This window comes from Periplaneta americana, chromosome 15 (genome assembly GCF_040183065.1).
Source record: "Periplaneta americana isolate PAMFEO1 chromosome 15, P.americana_PAMFEO1_priV1, whole genome shotgun sequence".
NCBI lineage: Eukaryota > Metazoa > Arthropoda > Insecta > Blattodea > Blattidae > Periplaneta > Periplaneta americana.
This window is the reverse complement of record NC_091131.1, coordinates 52,944,090-52,959,863: the sequence shown is the minus strand read 5'-3', so window position 1 is coordinate 52,959,863 and position 15,774 is coordinate 52,944,090. Positions and strand designations below refer to the sequence as shown.

The 15,774-nt window shown below is 35.3% G+C and overlaps 2 protein-coding genes across 2 annotated transcripts in view; one reads left to right on the top strand and one right to left on the bottom strand.

Annotated features, from left to right (window-relative positions):
• Window positions 1-4,599: 4,599 nt before the first annotated feature.
• LOC138714932 (transmembrane protein 115) lies at window positions 4,600-12,262 on the bottom strand. Its single transcript, XM_069847221.1, has 3 exons — window positions 11,408-12,262; window positions 8,950-9,126; window positions 4,600-6,014 (listed from the first exon to the last, which is right to left on the bottom strand). The coding sequence occupies exons 1-3, from the start codon at window positions 12,112-12,114 to the stop codon at window positions 5,783-5,785; spliced, it is 1,116 nt and encodes a 371-aa protein (XP_069703322.1). The 5' UTR covers window positions 12,115-12,262; the 3' UTR covers window positions 4,600-5,782.
• Window positions 12,263-12,278: 16 nt separating this feature from the next.
• ca (claret) overlaps window positions 12,279-15,774 on the top strand; it is a 75,496-nt gene continuing 72,000 nt past the window's right edge. The window contains exons 1-2 of the mRNA XM_069848769.1: window positions 12,279-12,429; window positions 12,854-13,067. Of these exons, the coding sequence (XP_069704870.1) occupies window positions 12,931-13,067 (137 nt within the window). The 5' untranslated portion in view covers window positions 12,279-12,429; window positions 12,854-12,930. The remainder of the gene's footprint in view (window positions 12,430-12,853; window positions 13,068-15,774) is intronic.

The window sequence follows — 15,774 nt, the reverse complement described above, 5'->3', positions numbered from 1 at the left end:
TTTCCTATTTTGTTATTGTATCAATGGTCTTCTTGCTGACATACAATAAAATATGTGTCCATTTTTCAGAAGTGTATTTTTATTTGTTACATCTGCGAAAAAAAAAATAGGAATTGTTTTATATCTTGTGCAGTTGTTTATTTCACTATATCAAGAGTTCTCCATAATCTATGGAACTTATGTTCCCATTTCCAGTATGTAATTTGACTTGTGCATTGCCCTGCATCCCGAAAATTTTCTGAATTAAATAGGTCATGGGACCAATTAGTTTGGCTTAGTGGGGTTCTGTATTATATGTAAAAATCAGTGTTCTCTAATAGTTCGATATGTGACAACCAGGTTTATGTAAAATTAACTACTGTTGTAAATTGTAAATTTTCATCAGGCAAAGGGTCATTACAGTTAATGATGGGTGTTCTCACTCATTGCAATATTAATGTGAAAAAGTGCATTATTAGTACAACTGATGTGCCAGGAAATATGCAAGGATAGTACAAAGATTTTTATGCTTGGTTTACAAGAGAATCCCCATGTCAGATTCATGTTCAGAGTTATGCACGTCTTAAAGCTTGTCTACATGCTGATAATAGCAGTGCTTCACTCTTTGCATTGTTCAATGCCATTGCCATGTTTCTCCAGGATTCAATTCTTTAATCCATAAAAGAAGTCTGTATTTGGACATTATGATCCTTCATGCTGTTGAAATAATGCAAAATCAAAACCAGATGCTCGAGTAAAGACAAAATCATACATCTGGCTCTTTTGAAATATGAAATGATTCTTACAGTTCAACTTTTCCTGCGCATTTTCTAATTAGCAATTTCACTATCTTAACATATTTACTAGTTACAAAATTTTAAAAGGCTGTGTAAACCACTACACTTGTAACAAAGCTGCACTATATTGTGAGTTCGGTAACGTATGAGGAAGTTTTCAGTGAAAGTAGCTGTGGACTGGGAAAACGGTATCAATGCCAGCATTGCATAAGGTTGGAAAATCAGCTACTAAGATTTTTCGTATTTCCAAAAAGCTTAATATAAGATGTTCATCTACTGAACTGTCAAGTGCTGCCTCGGCTTGAAACCTTATGGGTGGAAGATGGGTAATTTTCTAACTGCATAGATGAAACAGCAGCAAAGAGAGAAAATGAAAACAGCTTTTTCAATTGTTATGTTTTATTTAACGACGTTCGCAACTGCCGAGGTTATATCAGCATCGCAGGTGTGCTGGAATTTTGTCCCGCAGGAGTTCTTTTACGTGCCAGTAAATCTACAGACATGAGCCTGTCGCATTTAAGCACACTTAAATGCCATCGACCTGGCCCGGGATCGAACCCGCAACCTCGGGCATAGAAGGCCAGCGCTATAGCAACTGAGCCAACCAGGCCGACAGCTTCTTCAATGAAGTACAATTGAGCACAGAAAAATCCTGTTCAGTGACGAGAAAATGATCACCACTGAAGAGATTTCAACTGTCAGAATGACCGAGTGCATGCTTCCAGTAGCAAAGGAGCAAACGAAATGGTTCCCAAGATCTAGAGGAACCATCATCCAACTTCGTTCATGGTTTAGTGGGGGATGAGCTATGATGATTTCACTAAACTTTATTTATCCGAGAAAGGAGTCAAACATACGCCATTGTACCAGGAGATGGTATGGAGTCAACGGTGAAGGACTTAGAGTACATATTGTTTAGGAACGAATAACGGAGCTTACAGCAGGACTCTGTATCAATCTATAAGGCAAAGTCTGTATAGGAATGGCTTCAGACACTTCATATATTCTGCTGATTGATCATGTAGCAGCTCTGACCTCAATCCCTTGGACTGTAACCTGCGATCTGTGCTTGAGTACATGGTTCACAAAGAGAACACACCTCAATATCAACAGACTGAAGCTTCTTGGAGGCAATTTTCATATGAATACTCAGCTTACTGCCACAGATGAGTGACCAATAAGACTTGGCATGTGAAGGCCAAAGTTGGTTATTCTGAAACGGATTAGTACAGTGTGTGTAAAAATAGTCTATTTACCACATATTTCAAAAAGAATAAAACTACCTAAACACATTTTCTTTCATTTCACTAAAGCTTTGTAACAATATTTGAGGCCAGACTATGTAATAATGCTTTAAGTGCTTTTACTGCTGATCCTCTCGGTATAATACTGTGATTGCATAATTCTGTGGTATATTGAAACCACAGCTACTTCCTGTGGAATTATCACAAACGTGGATCATATTTATAGAATAGCTTTTGAAGTAATATAGAGCACCATGTTGTAACAAAATATCTATTCCTAAATGTATGATGAAAATTCAGTCTATTTCATTTTGCATGCAACTTTCAAATTTCTGAGTTGTAATAAATATATAGAATTATTTCAATGCAATCTGTTTGCAAAAGTAACTAAGGTACTTGTTAAGTTTCTCAGTTAATTTTGATTTTGAGGTAAATGCAACACTATTTTTTCTTTTCTTCTCAATTTTTCCAATCAACATTACAATTTTATTTTACTCTGCTGTGTTTGATGTTCTTATGGCACGTCTTGTGCATGAAGATGATAATGAAATGGAATGACAGAAGAAAACGGAATACCTCACAAAATCTTGCCAAAAATCTGCCTTTCCACCAATAATTTCACTTAGGCTCACTGGTATTTGAATCTTGACCTGACATGGAAAGCTGACATTCTAGCTGTACAACAATGGTGGCCTTATAGAACTATACATAGAAAATATGAGCACTTTATACGTTATTTTTATTGCTTAATATGTGAGCCCAGTAGCAATGTTGCCACCAATTTCACACTGTCTCATATAAGTCTTCTTAACTATGTTCCAATAGAAAGAATTGGTTATTATTTTTGGGTTGTCATTTGTCAGAAAAGTCTGTTCCACTTCATTCCAAAAGAATGTACTGTAGTGTTTCTGTTTTCTATGAATTACAGACCTTGTATGTTGAGTTGTTTATGTTGAAGTTACAATGTGTCCAATCCTAGCTCTTGCTCCTAAAGTCTGGGTTCTCCAGTTGAAGAGGTGGATTCCGAACTAGCCTAAGTCCAAATGACAAATTATGAGAAAGATGACAAAATAAAACTGACGCCCTTGATCCGTTTGAAAAAACATATGCAGACACTAAGTCAAGACTTATGAGAATCTGTTAAATAAACTTACAGCGTTTTATATATATATATATATATATATATATATATAGGCTTGAAAAGGATAAATTACGACGTGAATAAGAATAAAGAAAGTTGAAATCTTAAAAATTTGACTTAGGACATTTTGGAATCCATCTCTTCAATTCTGTTTACTAAATAACAAAGTTACTTTGGAATATAGTTATAATAACCACCTTCATGTGTTAAAATGAAAACTAAGTTTATAAATTACCTAATTGACTAGTTTCGGCTTTGTGTCAGACATCTTCAGAACTAGTGAGGTCCTTGTTTCTGCGGTTTCTTTAGTTTTTTTGTTGGGGGTGCGTTTGTGTTCGGTAATGTGTAGAGTGTGTATCCTGAAATTTAATTGTGTATTGAGAAAATGTGTGTGTGTTTTTTTTCGTACTGTTCTAGTGTGTTTAATTTCTCGTTTTTCGGTTGGATGTGTAGAATTTCCATGTGTTTCTTGAAGAAAGGACTTCACTCGTTCTGAGGATGACTTACATGAAGCCGAAACTAGTCAACTAGGTAATTCACAACTTCGTTTTCATTTTAACACATAACTATATTCCTAAGTGATATAAAGTGTGTAATCAAGATGTATAGCTTTATGTTGCTCGGTTAAATAGTGCTGATCCTTTTTTTAGATTTTTGCTACACATCTATCCAAAGTTGGACAAGGCTGTCTTTGATCTACTTAGAGAACAGCTTAATGACACATGCAATGCACGAATGAGTCAAGAGTGGAAATTTCCTTAGTTATGCTGACTACAGTCTCATTACTATTATTATTTATATCTAATTTTTATTGTTTATAGCTATGAAAAACATTTTCATTTTCTAAAATGTTTTATTAAAACATCTTTCCTTTCAACCATACAAATTCCCTTCCAAAATTTTCAATCCTGAAGCTATTAAAGCGTTAATCTTCAGTTCTGTATAAACGTAAGTGGTATGAACTTGTTTAAAACATACTAATTATTCTAAGAAAACAAAGTCTTATATTAAAATTTTATTAGAACCTGATATTTTTACAAGCAAGATAGCCTATTGCAATTTCATATTTTTTAAATATATCTGGATCAAATTTCTTGTATTTATAAAACTGATATTTATGCCTTAATATCGGTTCAATTTTTATATTTATGTCTGTACGTTAAAATAGACTTATAAAATGAGAATATACGTAATAATATTTACTGTCACCCATCTGAATAAAAAATTTACAACTATAATTTCTCTCTCCCCTCTCTCTTTCACACTCATACACACAATGTGAGTTCTATCATTCATATCGTTTATTTCCACTTCCATAAAATAATAAACATATTTGGTATTCATGACTATGTTCATATATATATCTCTATGTGCAAACTGGACTATTAATAGTTAGTTCAGCTAGTGAATTGGGAGACAATAAATTACCAATACAAAAAAGATTTTATATTATTTTAATCTTCAACCATTAGTTTACGCACATGGTCATAAGATCAACAGAAAGAGCAGATGTGCACCTGACCCTACCATATCAACAATTAGTTAATTTGCTTATACAGTACTCTGATAAAACACATATCACACCATAAACCTTTCCTATATAACAATAGCCATTCTAAATGCACGTCATTTTCCATCAAATTTTTCCACAATAAAAAGTTCTGCCATAAAAGTTTGTGCTCGATTGATGCATGTATTTCTATACAGCATTTGTATATCAACATAGATAACTATACATACAGATCAATAGTTTGGAATCTTCGGTGAATAAGCTTCTCCAAAATTCCTCATCCTCAAATGTGAGGTTGTTAAACTTAAAAAAATAAATAACAAATATCTTTTTAATACAGCTTCAAGCAATATTAACAAGCCAACGGTCACTCTTATAATTAATATGAATAAATCAGAGCACGTGCACCTTGCAAAGTAACACCACATAACAATGTGAAGTTCGAATTTTACCGACTTGTTTAAGATCACTTCTGCAGAATAAACGGGAAGAAAACTTTTGACATTGAATTCACGGTACAATAGTTTAACATTGCAGTTATATAACTTAACATTACTTTCTTTTTAAAAGTACTTTGTAAAAAGAAAAATTACAAGACAGCTTTACACCTATAACATACGAAACTCTGTATATTTGTGAACAAAAATTACATATTTTGTACGTATATGTACAAAATCTATACATCACGGTTTTATTTTTTATGAATAAAGAAGTACAATTATTAAGTCATAATGACATGCGTGGTGAATAAATGCCACTTTTAAATGCTGCTATTATTAAGATACATAATGAGGTTGCAGTACCAGTAATATTAAAAGCAGCATAAAGAATTGTGACCTTTTACTGATAGAAAAATTACGTTTTCCTATGTGAATTTTAAGATACAGTCTGCACCAGAAGCATTTGTTTGTTCGCTTAATTTAAACACCATAAAGTAAATAAATATGTAATCATATAATACTTCGAGAAACAGTTAATGTCTTCACCAATTTGTGGAACAATTTGATGGGTGAATGACTTAATAAGATATTACATAATACAATACATAATTCATTCTCTCTTTCTCTCACTGACAAGGAGGTTCAACAATCTGTGTCCCACTTTTTCATCATCACGTTTTTGCCAACTCAGTCTCCACAGTCACCTTCTTTTCTGCCGGAGGTGGTGAGGTAACTGTAGGTTTTGCTGGTGTTTCTTCTGAGGGCATTGTGATCGCCACTGCTTGGCTCGCTGATTGTCCCCCTGTAACTTTGCTTCGATCTTGCTCCCATGCAACTGTGGGGGTTGTGGACTGGGGTTCCACTTTACTGAGTCGTTCACTCAGAGCCTTCAGCGCAATTTGTCTGTAAAAATATGAACAAACAAGCTTCATACAGGTACGGTCACACGTCGCTACTTTTGCAGCGATGCAGTACAAAAAACTGCGCAACTCTCGTACTGCGACGTGTGAACAACAGTGCAACCCGATAAGTAGCGGCTGCAGAACCTGCTGCTTGCTACTTTTTTATGCTGCGTGCAGCTCAAAAGTAGCGACGTGTGAACAGGGTTCTCAGGATTGCAGCCGCAGCATTTTTGATATCGGTTTTGTTGAAACTTTTGCTGTGGTTGCGACCAGTGTTGCCACCCATATGTGCCAATGATACTTTTATTGTTTGGATGTATTTTAATGTTAGATGTGATGAAAATAAATTATTTGTAACAGTTATTAAATGCACAACACAGTCTGAGCATATTTGCCGACGATATAATTCATTTTTTTTATTTTCTGTAGCGTAGTTTCAAACAGGAGGGTTGCCAACATTAATTATGTGAATATGTTGTTGGTTATCATTTAAGTATATAGGCGTTTTAAAAGGCTTTATAGTAAAAATAATGCCAATTTCTGAATTCTAGTTAGGGCAGAAAAGCAAATAATAGGTAAGTAAGCTTTCGCATGAGTTTCTTAATAATGCGAACATAACCACAAAATGTATATTGAGAAGTCAACACGGAGATGGAAACCTGCACCATGACTGTGGCTGCAAAAGTAGTGCTTTGTGTGTGAACAGACTCGCAACCTCCAGTTGCAACTTTTGTTGCACTCGGGTTGCGCAGCACGAAAAGTAGCATGCAGCGCGCTACTTTTGGCTTACGTGTGAACACGACACGCAACTTTTGCAGCTGCAGTACAAAAGTTGTGCAGCAAAAGTGGCGACGTGTGACCATACCTTAATGCTGTAAAAGTAACATGTTCCACAGGTACCACAGAATTATCTCTCAATGACGGAGAAATAATCAGAGGGAAAGTTCTTAACTAAAGACACCAGACTTCAGAAAATGTAATTCCAGGCGAGGTTTGTCTCTCTTTTGGCATGTCTTGTATTAGTTTTAGCATCAACAAATGTTGGACAGAGGACAGTATTGTCTGGATGATTAAAAAGTTGTCATATTATCAGTGTATTATATAGTCATGTGAAAATGAGATAAATATTCAACAATGAGTTCTTGTAAAAAATTAATAAAATTAAAGAATTTTCATGAAGAATTTGTTACAGAAAATTCATAGTAGTTCATGAATGAAACCCTGGAAGGTTCTCTACGAATTTTAAATACCAGGATAAGGTATGCAATCATGCTTACAAGATTATTTCATCCAAATTTTTTAATACATAATAAATTAAGAAAGATACATTACGTTAGAATTCATTTTTTTTTTTACCGTAGTGATGAAAGGTAATTTATTATGCAAGATAATGCCTATTCTCATATCACCAACTGTTCAATGAGAGCAACTCAAGCTTTAATTAAGTTAAGGATGAGAATCTTCATTACATAAAGAACAGGGATGATACTCTTATCACTTCATGGGAAAAACTCCTAAATGTTTACTGTAAACAACATGTATAACGAAAAACGTGCGTTATAATTTATTGACACTGCTAGGGAACAGCCATGAGAGGCAGCGGTCAGTGGCATTTGTAAAGAATTTGGTGTTTATCATAAATTGTGTGGTTACAGTAGCAGATTTTCGAGCTGAAATTCTCGATTTAAACTCTGGTGAGTCAAACTGAAATTTGTAGGGAGAAACTCGGTTTCGAGCCAGGTCTTTTCAGTAATTAATTATTCCACTATTTCTCCATTAAGTCGCAATCATCACTGATCCAAGAAGCAAAGGGAAACTACTGCAGCAAATTATCTTCGTACCAAGAAAATTTGATGGAATTTTTATAATGAACGTTTCATAAAACAAGTTCCTGTAAGAAACTCTATAGAGTTGATACCAATACCCAAGTCTTCAGAAACAGTGTAATGAGGTAAGTGAAGAAATAACACAAATGTAACACTTTATAATTTCAATTTTTGAATTGTTCAGCAAGAAATTGAGCTAACTAGGCCTAATACAAGAAATTAAGCTAAGTTTAACTTGTACAGTCAATTTTTAAGATTTTATTCATCTGCAAGACAATAAAGATATCTTTTTCGAGTAGTGCGAAACTTAATACTAGTGGTATACAGAAGGAGTCTCACTTTTTAAATAGGTCAATCGCTCAACTTAATAACTAAACAGTAACACAACTATGTGTAAATGAGAGGTCAATAATGGGAGAACTATTTACAATCACATTAAGTGCTGACTGTGTCCCTCCTCTTTGTTACACATATGTGCACATTTCACCATGTTATCTGATATACGCCTCAACTACCTGTGTTGATACTGTTTATTTCGGTCATGCTGATCTTTCAGCTGTACTGAATGGTTTGTGGTCTGGTTATTGTAGACTCATTCAAATATGTGTAAATTTCATTACCCACGACCATTCGAGTCTTTTAAATTCGTTACTAATTGCTTAAATTACAATAGTTACTTTAATTACTGGCAGACAACCTGAGTGAAGGCTGGTTCACAATAAACCGGGAATGGAAATGACAATGGTTTATTGTGAACTAGCCTTTAACGTTAATTATTCAGTAATCACTCTTTCATAATGCAGCTTCATATAATACATTTATTTTTCTCTCTATGTCATTGTATATCTTAGAACTCCTGGGCGGAGGGGGGGGGGGAGAATTTCATTAAGACATGTTCAGATTCTCATCTGATTTTACTTCTAATTTTCAAATATGAATCTTATATGTTTGTTAATGAAGTGTAATTAAAGGTGCAAGACTAATTCAAGTGTGGGCGATCCTAGTCAAAGTATTTTTTATAGATATGCCATGTTCTGGAAACTCAGAAACCACAGTCAATCAAACAACAAAATACAGTGTAGATTTTTCAACATAAAAGTAATATTGCACCTTCTCCTTTCCATATCGTGTGGATCAATGCCTGGTAAGCTGATGGTAATTCCTGATGGCGCTGCTGCCATATCAAACTTGCGCACTGTACGACGACAAATACCAACTCGAACCAGAAAGCCATGGACTGTATTGCCCAGAACTGCAATGGGAGGCTGAAGAACATTAGGGAAGAAACTGAAACAAGAGTTAACGCATTTAATTCTCAGTCTATATGTTACAAGACTGATCTGCACTAAATTTATCCTTCCATACAGTCTAAGGTTATCTAAATTTGTAAGTATAGCTTAGTCAGAGTGCAAATTAAGACTTCTGATGAGAGGGGGATAGAATCCTAGATCGAGAATACCATACATAAAATTATTATTATCCTCATTCGATATGGCTCAATGCTTGGTCGCACTGAGTTGCTTGTCTTGCATCTTGATCATAATAATAATTATAACAATGAGGAGGCTTGAGATAAGATGTGTAATTCCTAAGTTATTGATTGTCAGCTTGCCGGTGATGATAATACATCAATATTATTTTCTTTGCTTACTTTATACTTTATAAAGTATACTCATATTAAAACAATAAAATTATATTTTGTGAGGGGGATAATTTTCCAACGGGGGGGGATCCCCTCATCCCCCCCATTAATTTGCACCCTGAATTGCTTAGTTGCTTCATGAGTGATGCCTTATTGGTGTCACTTATGAGGTAAAAACCTGTTTTTGGACAGTTGACTGAACAACAGTATATTCGTGGGTAGTTTCTATGTTGCATTCTTAAAATGTAGGCTATGTATATCAATATCTTTTCAGTTTTTGGTAATTAGCAAGGGACTGCTGGTCCTTTGCAAGGAATGTGACAACGTTAGTGGGTTAGTTAAGGGGATATCTAAGTGATGTGAGGCCGAGGAATACGTGAAAAGATTGCAATGATTTGAGATCCTCACCCTCATGTCATTAGATATCCCCTCAACTAACCTTGTCACATACTTTGTAAAAGACCAGCGGTCCCTTGCTAATTACCCAGTTTTTCTCTTCTTTCTTATAGACTACTACGTATAACCTACATATTGTTCTGCTCGAATATTTGAACTTGTTTATCTTCAAGTTTGTATCCTACCAACAAATGCAAGAACTCCATACTTAATGACTTCCTTTTCCTTTTAATCGAATTTTATATGAAGATAAAAATTGCAATTAGACCTACATAACTTTCTACCCTTTAAAACTCTATGAAAAGAAGTTGACGTTGAGGTCTATTTAGCAATTCGAAGTCAGCTGTAGGGTCTATACGTACTCTGTCTGAATTATATGATGATATTTCTTAGTGTGAACAAGCAAAAAATTGCATGAATCAATTTGTGATAAATCGCCAAGTTATTTTATTAATGGTGAAATTTCGATATCTCTCCACACTACATATAGGAGAGGAAGCTTCCTTAAATAACCTTTCACATTCCTCGGCCTCACGTCACTTAAATATCCTCTCAGCTAACCCACTAACCTTGTCATACCTTACACCTCATGTCACTTAGCTATCCCCTCATTTAACCCATCTAATCCATAACAAAACGCAAATCCGACGTCAGTCCCATATGTGATGTGGGGGGGGGGGGGGAAATATCGAAGATTGGTTCTTACTAATGATCTTAGGCCTAAGTTACTTTTCGAGTAAAAATTCTAATAATTTAGGCCTAAGTCTATTTTTCCTGGATAAACCAGCTTGATTTATAGGCTACGCTAACACAATCCACTGAAAAGTTGTTAAAAGGAAGCAGGGATACCAATTTCTTCCTTCGGTACAAGCGATGTGTGTGGATTTTTTTAGCCTAATTAGGTTGATTTATCAACTGCGATGGTTATCTAGCATCTCAATGGTTGAAGATGGTAATGTCAGCAAAATGAGTCCAGGGTCCAGCACCAGAAGTTACCCAGCACTTGCTCATACTAGGTTGAGGGAAAACACAGGAAAAAACCTCAACCGGTAATTTGTCTCAACCAGGATTTGAACCCGGGCCCGTTCGTTTCACGGTCAGACACTCTAACCGTTACTCCACAGAAATACAGTATTCACTGTTTTAAAATGAGACTTTGGTACGATACTAAGGAAACGAACTACAAATAAAGGAATTACGAAGACACATTACCCTCGACCAATAATCAAAAACATGTTATTATTTATTATCAGTTTTCATGTTTTGTAACTCTGTGGTAAATGCAATGAAAATAATTTGGTAGAAAATGTTGGTCAATATGACGAACATCAATGACATCATCGAGGATCAGTGACATGTTAGGTTTGGTTTGTTGAGGTTTTTGGTTTACCTTGCATATTAAGCTATACGTTCTTTGGTAGGCATACTAAAAACTACCTGAACAAACCAAACCTAACCTGTCACTGATCCTCGATGATGCCGGCATATTGATTAACGTTTTATCAAACTGTAATAAGCATAGCACAATACCTGGCAAATGTGAAGTTGTCTGCCATATCACCCCTTGTTCCATTACTATGGTACTGATAGAACCTCAAGTACGTCCAGCTGATCAGTAATCCAGACAGAAACATAGTTGGGTAAGTGCCTTCTAGTAGTCCAACCAACCAAAATATAAGTGACATGAAGAACACACTTAATGGAATATTTCTGTTCGTGAGTTTCCCAAGGGGAGTTTTCACTAGCATATGATCTGGCATAATTTGTTTCACTGCTACGGAGACACCAGCAATATAACCAGCTAAACCATGTATATGTACAGTAAATAATAAGTCTGTGTTGAAAGTACACATGTACAAAATTAGATAGAAAAATGCACTGAGAACTGCTACGCCCATGTTGACTATTGCAAAAAATGTCATCATTTCTAATGCCCCCCACAAGGGTTCAATTAGTTTCCCACACAGACCAACTGTTATCACATCCACACATACTTCCCAAAAATGGATTTCAAGAAAACAATATGTAAATGCAGTCCAAATCCAAAATACAGGTGGCAATAGATAACCTGGTGTTACACTTAATACTCGAACTGCCTCCTCGGAGAAAGACAGAAAATAACTACATAGAACAACAATACAAATAAATTTCACTGATGCACTAGTGTTTCCTAATAGAGCAAGGAATTGTTGTCTAATGAAAGGAATATTCTTACTAAATCCTCTGACAGAAGCCATTTTTAACCAACATGGCAACCCAGACGGCTGTCATGAGAAATTTGTTAACACTCAGAAAAGTATGAAAAATATACTGCTCCGAATACACACATTTGCGCGTTGGTATCTATTTTCGTCCACCCTACTTGCAAATTTTGAATACTTTGGAATGGCACTTCTCTGTCGTTGAAGATCTTTGTAAGAGAACCCGAGACACCCAGCTGAGCTGCGTATTTTTTCTTATGTATATTTTCTCCGCAGATTTTATTTAATTTTGTAATATAACTTCGTGAAATGAGCGAATTGGTGTCACTGTCATTTTGATCAGCTTATGTGGTATGTATGCTACTTTTATTCAAGACATATTGTATTTCTAACATTCCTTGAAATCTGTTTACCTTCACCCCACCCTCCCTTCTGGTCAGTGTTTTAAGGGCTGTGATATTTATTTGCATTTGTACCTACTAACTGTGATGTCACAAGATGCTCTTTGCTCTTTGACTCTTAAGTTATCTTAGGATGTGTCACACTTGTCACATTTCCAATGTAATGTTATTGTTTCGTGGTCTTTATTGACTTACAGAATCTCGTCGTTCGAGAAGGGTTGATTCAACCAAAATGGGTGCTTATTTTAATAAGTCGCTATTGTTGAGCGCATTAATGGCGTATATATTTAAATATTAAACATGTAGATGAAAGAGAGTTATGGGTTATGTTGTAATCATTATGCTGACCTATAAAATTATTTTTTGTTCCATAGTTGCTATTGTGATGTAATGAGAAGAGGAGCAAGCCAGTGGCTAGATTAACACTAGCTCTTCTGGCTTAAAATCTATCATGTTGTCGGGAACAGAACCAGGTATGTCACTGGATAAACATTTATTCCAGCTGACATGCCTCGTCTCAGCCAGTGACATCAAGCTGTCAGCTAGGAGTGAAGTTGGCGGGAGACAATTACTCGCACTAGTCATGGGGTAAGTGAAAGTATCTTATATGCTTTTGGGTAGGTTATGTTAGAGTATACTGTGAATTTTATTAGACATATCCGATAACTTAAAAAAATGGGGCCGACACAGTAATTCCTTGATAGCCATTGAAACCGAAGTTTGCGGGATCAAATCCGGCCGACGGCAATGGATTTTTAAAGACAATAAAATCCTTAACTTAGCTTCCCCGTGAGAGACGTAAAGATTTGGGTACCTTGTTGTAGCTTTATGGCATGTAAAAGAACCCTGCTCCTGATGGAGGACTCGAGGCAAAATTTGCCCACCACTACTATTACAACTGTCATCCATCATTATGAACTTTAGTCTGGCTTAGGTTTCCTAAGACCTGTTCCATTGTAGCTTATGGAGGTGTTCTTGATCTTGTTATCTTTGGTATGGTGGGTTCAAGCCAAGTCCAAGCCTTTCTTGCCTATAGATTTGTATTCTAGAGCTATTTTTGATATGTGTTTTGGGTTCATTCTTTGTGTGTGTCTGAAGCATTTTCTCTGATATAATTGTGGGTGAATTTTTGATCCCATTACACATATAAGGAGAGAAAAAAAGTACCTAAATCATTGAAAATTAACTCAAGATTGTGGCACATGACTCTAAAGAAAAGATGCCACTGCGAAAACTATAAACCCACCCAACCCGCCATAAATACCTTTGTTTCTTATATATCCAACCAATGATTTTCTCAGATATTTTCACACGGAACAATCTACGCTGACTATTACTGGTAACCTATTATTATGGTGGGAGAGATTGGAAAGGTATAGTTTCCTTGTCCTTAACAGAGTCTGAAGGAAGCTATTAACTGCTCTGCGGGTGTACTTAGCACAGTAACACCTGATGCACTGTGAAGCAACTAAAAGATAAGTGTACTACTGCTACTACTAATACTACATTTGTCCTATTACCACTACCACCACCACCACCATTACTACCACCATCACCATCATCACTACCACCACCACCGCCACTGCTACTACTACTACTACTACTACTACTACTACTACTACTACTACTACTACTACTTCATCATGAAATAATATGAACAATGTGTAATAATTATGGGTGGAAATTAATATGAATCGGAAATTGAGGAATAACTTATGTATCTACTATTATGTTTATGTTCTTTTGGTAGCTATATGTTACCATCTGTATATGTCTTTATAATTAATTCTTTGTTTTTAGTTTCCTAACTTGACGTGCCCAATATAAATTTTATTATTCTTAGGACGAAATACAATACAATAGGCTATGATAATTCCTGTTGAGGATAATACTGAATGCAGAATACTTGTCATCTTGTTTACTTTAAGACTTTCAAAATATAGGCCTATGTTTAATACAGGTATAATGCTTACTCCACGTTTGTTAAAAACGAGTGTTGTCGTTCTCTTTGGTTTAATTGTAGTCTGCCTAAAGCATCCTTAGAAAAATCGCACTTCACTAAACGAGAAACTGTATTTTCTCTCACTAATTGGGAAACGAATGTTTAAATCCGCGGTTACATTTCATGTAAAAGAAATTGCGTATTTATAGTGCAAACAAATCTTCATATATCACTAGTGTCAGGGCTATTTATTTCTTTTCCTGAAATGTAAGCTAACTTATATATTTTTTTTAACTTTGAGCCATGTTATTGTCGAGCTGACAGAATAGTAAGTTAGTAATAAGAAGAATAAAACACAATGTGCATAGAAATTAATATTCTTTATTTGCAGACTGTCAATCAGTTGAACGATGTTTATTACATGTTTTGCTAAAACAATTATTGTTTAGTTTGTGGAATTTAATCTTACAAAATATTTTGTGATATAAAGAATAAAATAGCAATGATTATTAGTTATTACTATGTATTTAAGTAAGCGGGGAAGTAAACGCCAAGTCTACATTTCAAATAAATTTGTATTAACTAGGACGATATTTCATAATGAAGTCAGTGGCGGCTTGTAACCAAATAGCCGTTTTTAATTCTCCATCTAATTTGGCTCAAATTTCACTCGTGGCTTACTTTAACAACAAGGAATACAATACTACTTCAGCACGTTATATTATGTTAATTTATTGTACACTCAGTGTTGTAAACAAGAACACATCACGGACCACTTCTTGTGCGCAACAAGTAAAGCATATGATGTTTACAACGAATGAAGTCAATGGCGGCTTGTAACCAAATATTCGCAATTATCTTGGAAACAGCTTGTTTGCGGACCCATGTTTACCGGAAATTTTTTTTGTTTTTATTATCGTATACTTTCAATCATTTCAGTACGGTTTTCGCTATTAATTTTGATACACCCTGTATGTAGTTAGGCACAACATTTACTTGAAATAAACACTGTGTATATAATTTGGCCACTGATGGAATCCCCGGTAACAAGCAGCATTCGTTTCCTGAGGTTGTAGCCTCCAGATATAGGTTGAATTCTGTTTGAATTTTTTTCCGACATTCCCTTCAACTGTAAGGCAAGTGTCAAGTAATCCTGTGGCAAATAGTTGGCTTTATCTGGTCAAATACGATTTCGTTATCAGTGCTATCACCAATTTCATGAATATTAAGTAACTCAACAGTTTATACAGCGTTGTTAAATAACCAGTTAAAATATGTGGAATTATAAATAACATATTTACAGGTATAACAGGGCGGCTGGGTAGCTCAGTTGGTAGAGCAGCTTGCTACGGA

Bases quoted from the DNA above. Each gene is read 5' to 3' on its own strand.
- LOC138714932 (XM_069847221.1), bottom strand. From the start codon at position 12,114: ATGGCTTCTGTCAGAGGATTTAGTAAGAATATTCCTTTCATTAGACAA. The intron at 9,127-11,407 runs GTATTGTGCTAT...CTCTTGTTTCAG, and splicing joins GACAACTTCACATTTGCCAG to TTTCTTCCCTAATGTTCTTC. The intron at 6,015-8,949 runs GTGCAATATTAC...ATATTTTTACAG, and splicing joins CACGATATGGAAAGGAGAAG to ACAAATTGCGCTGAAGGCTC.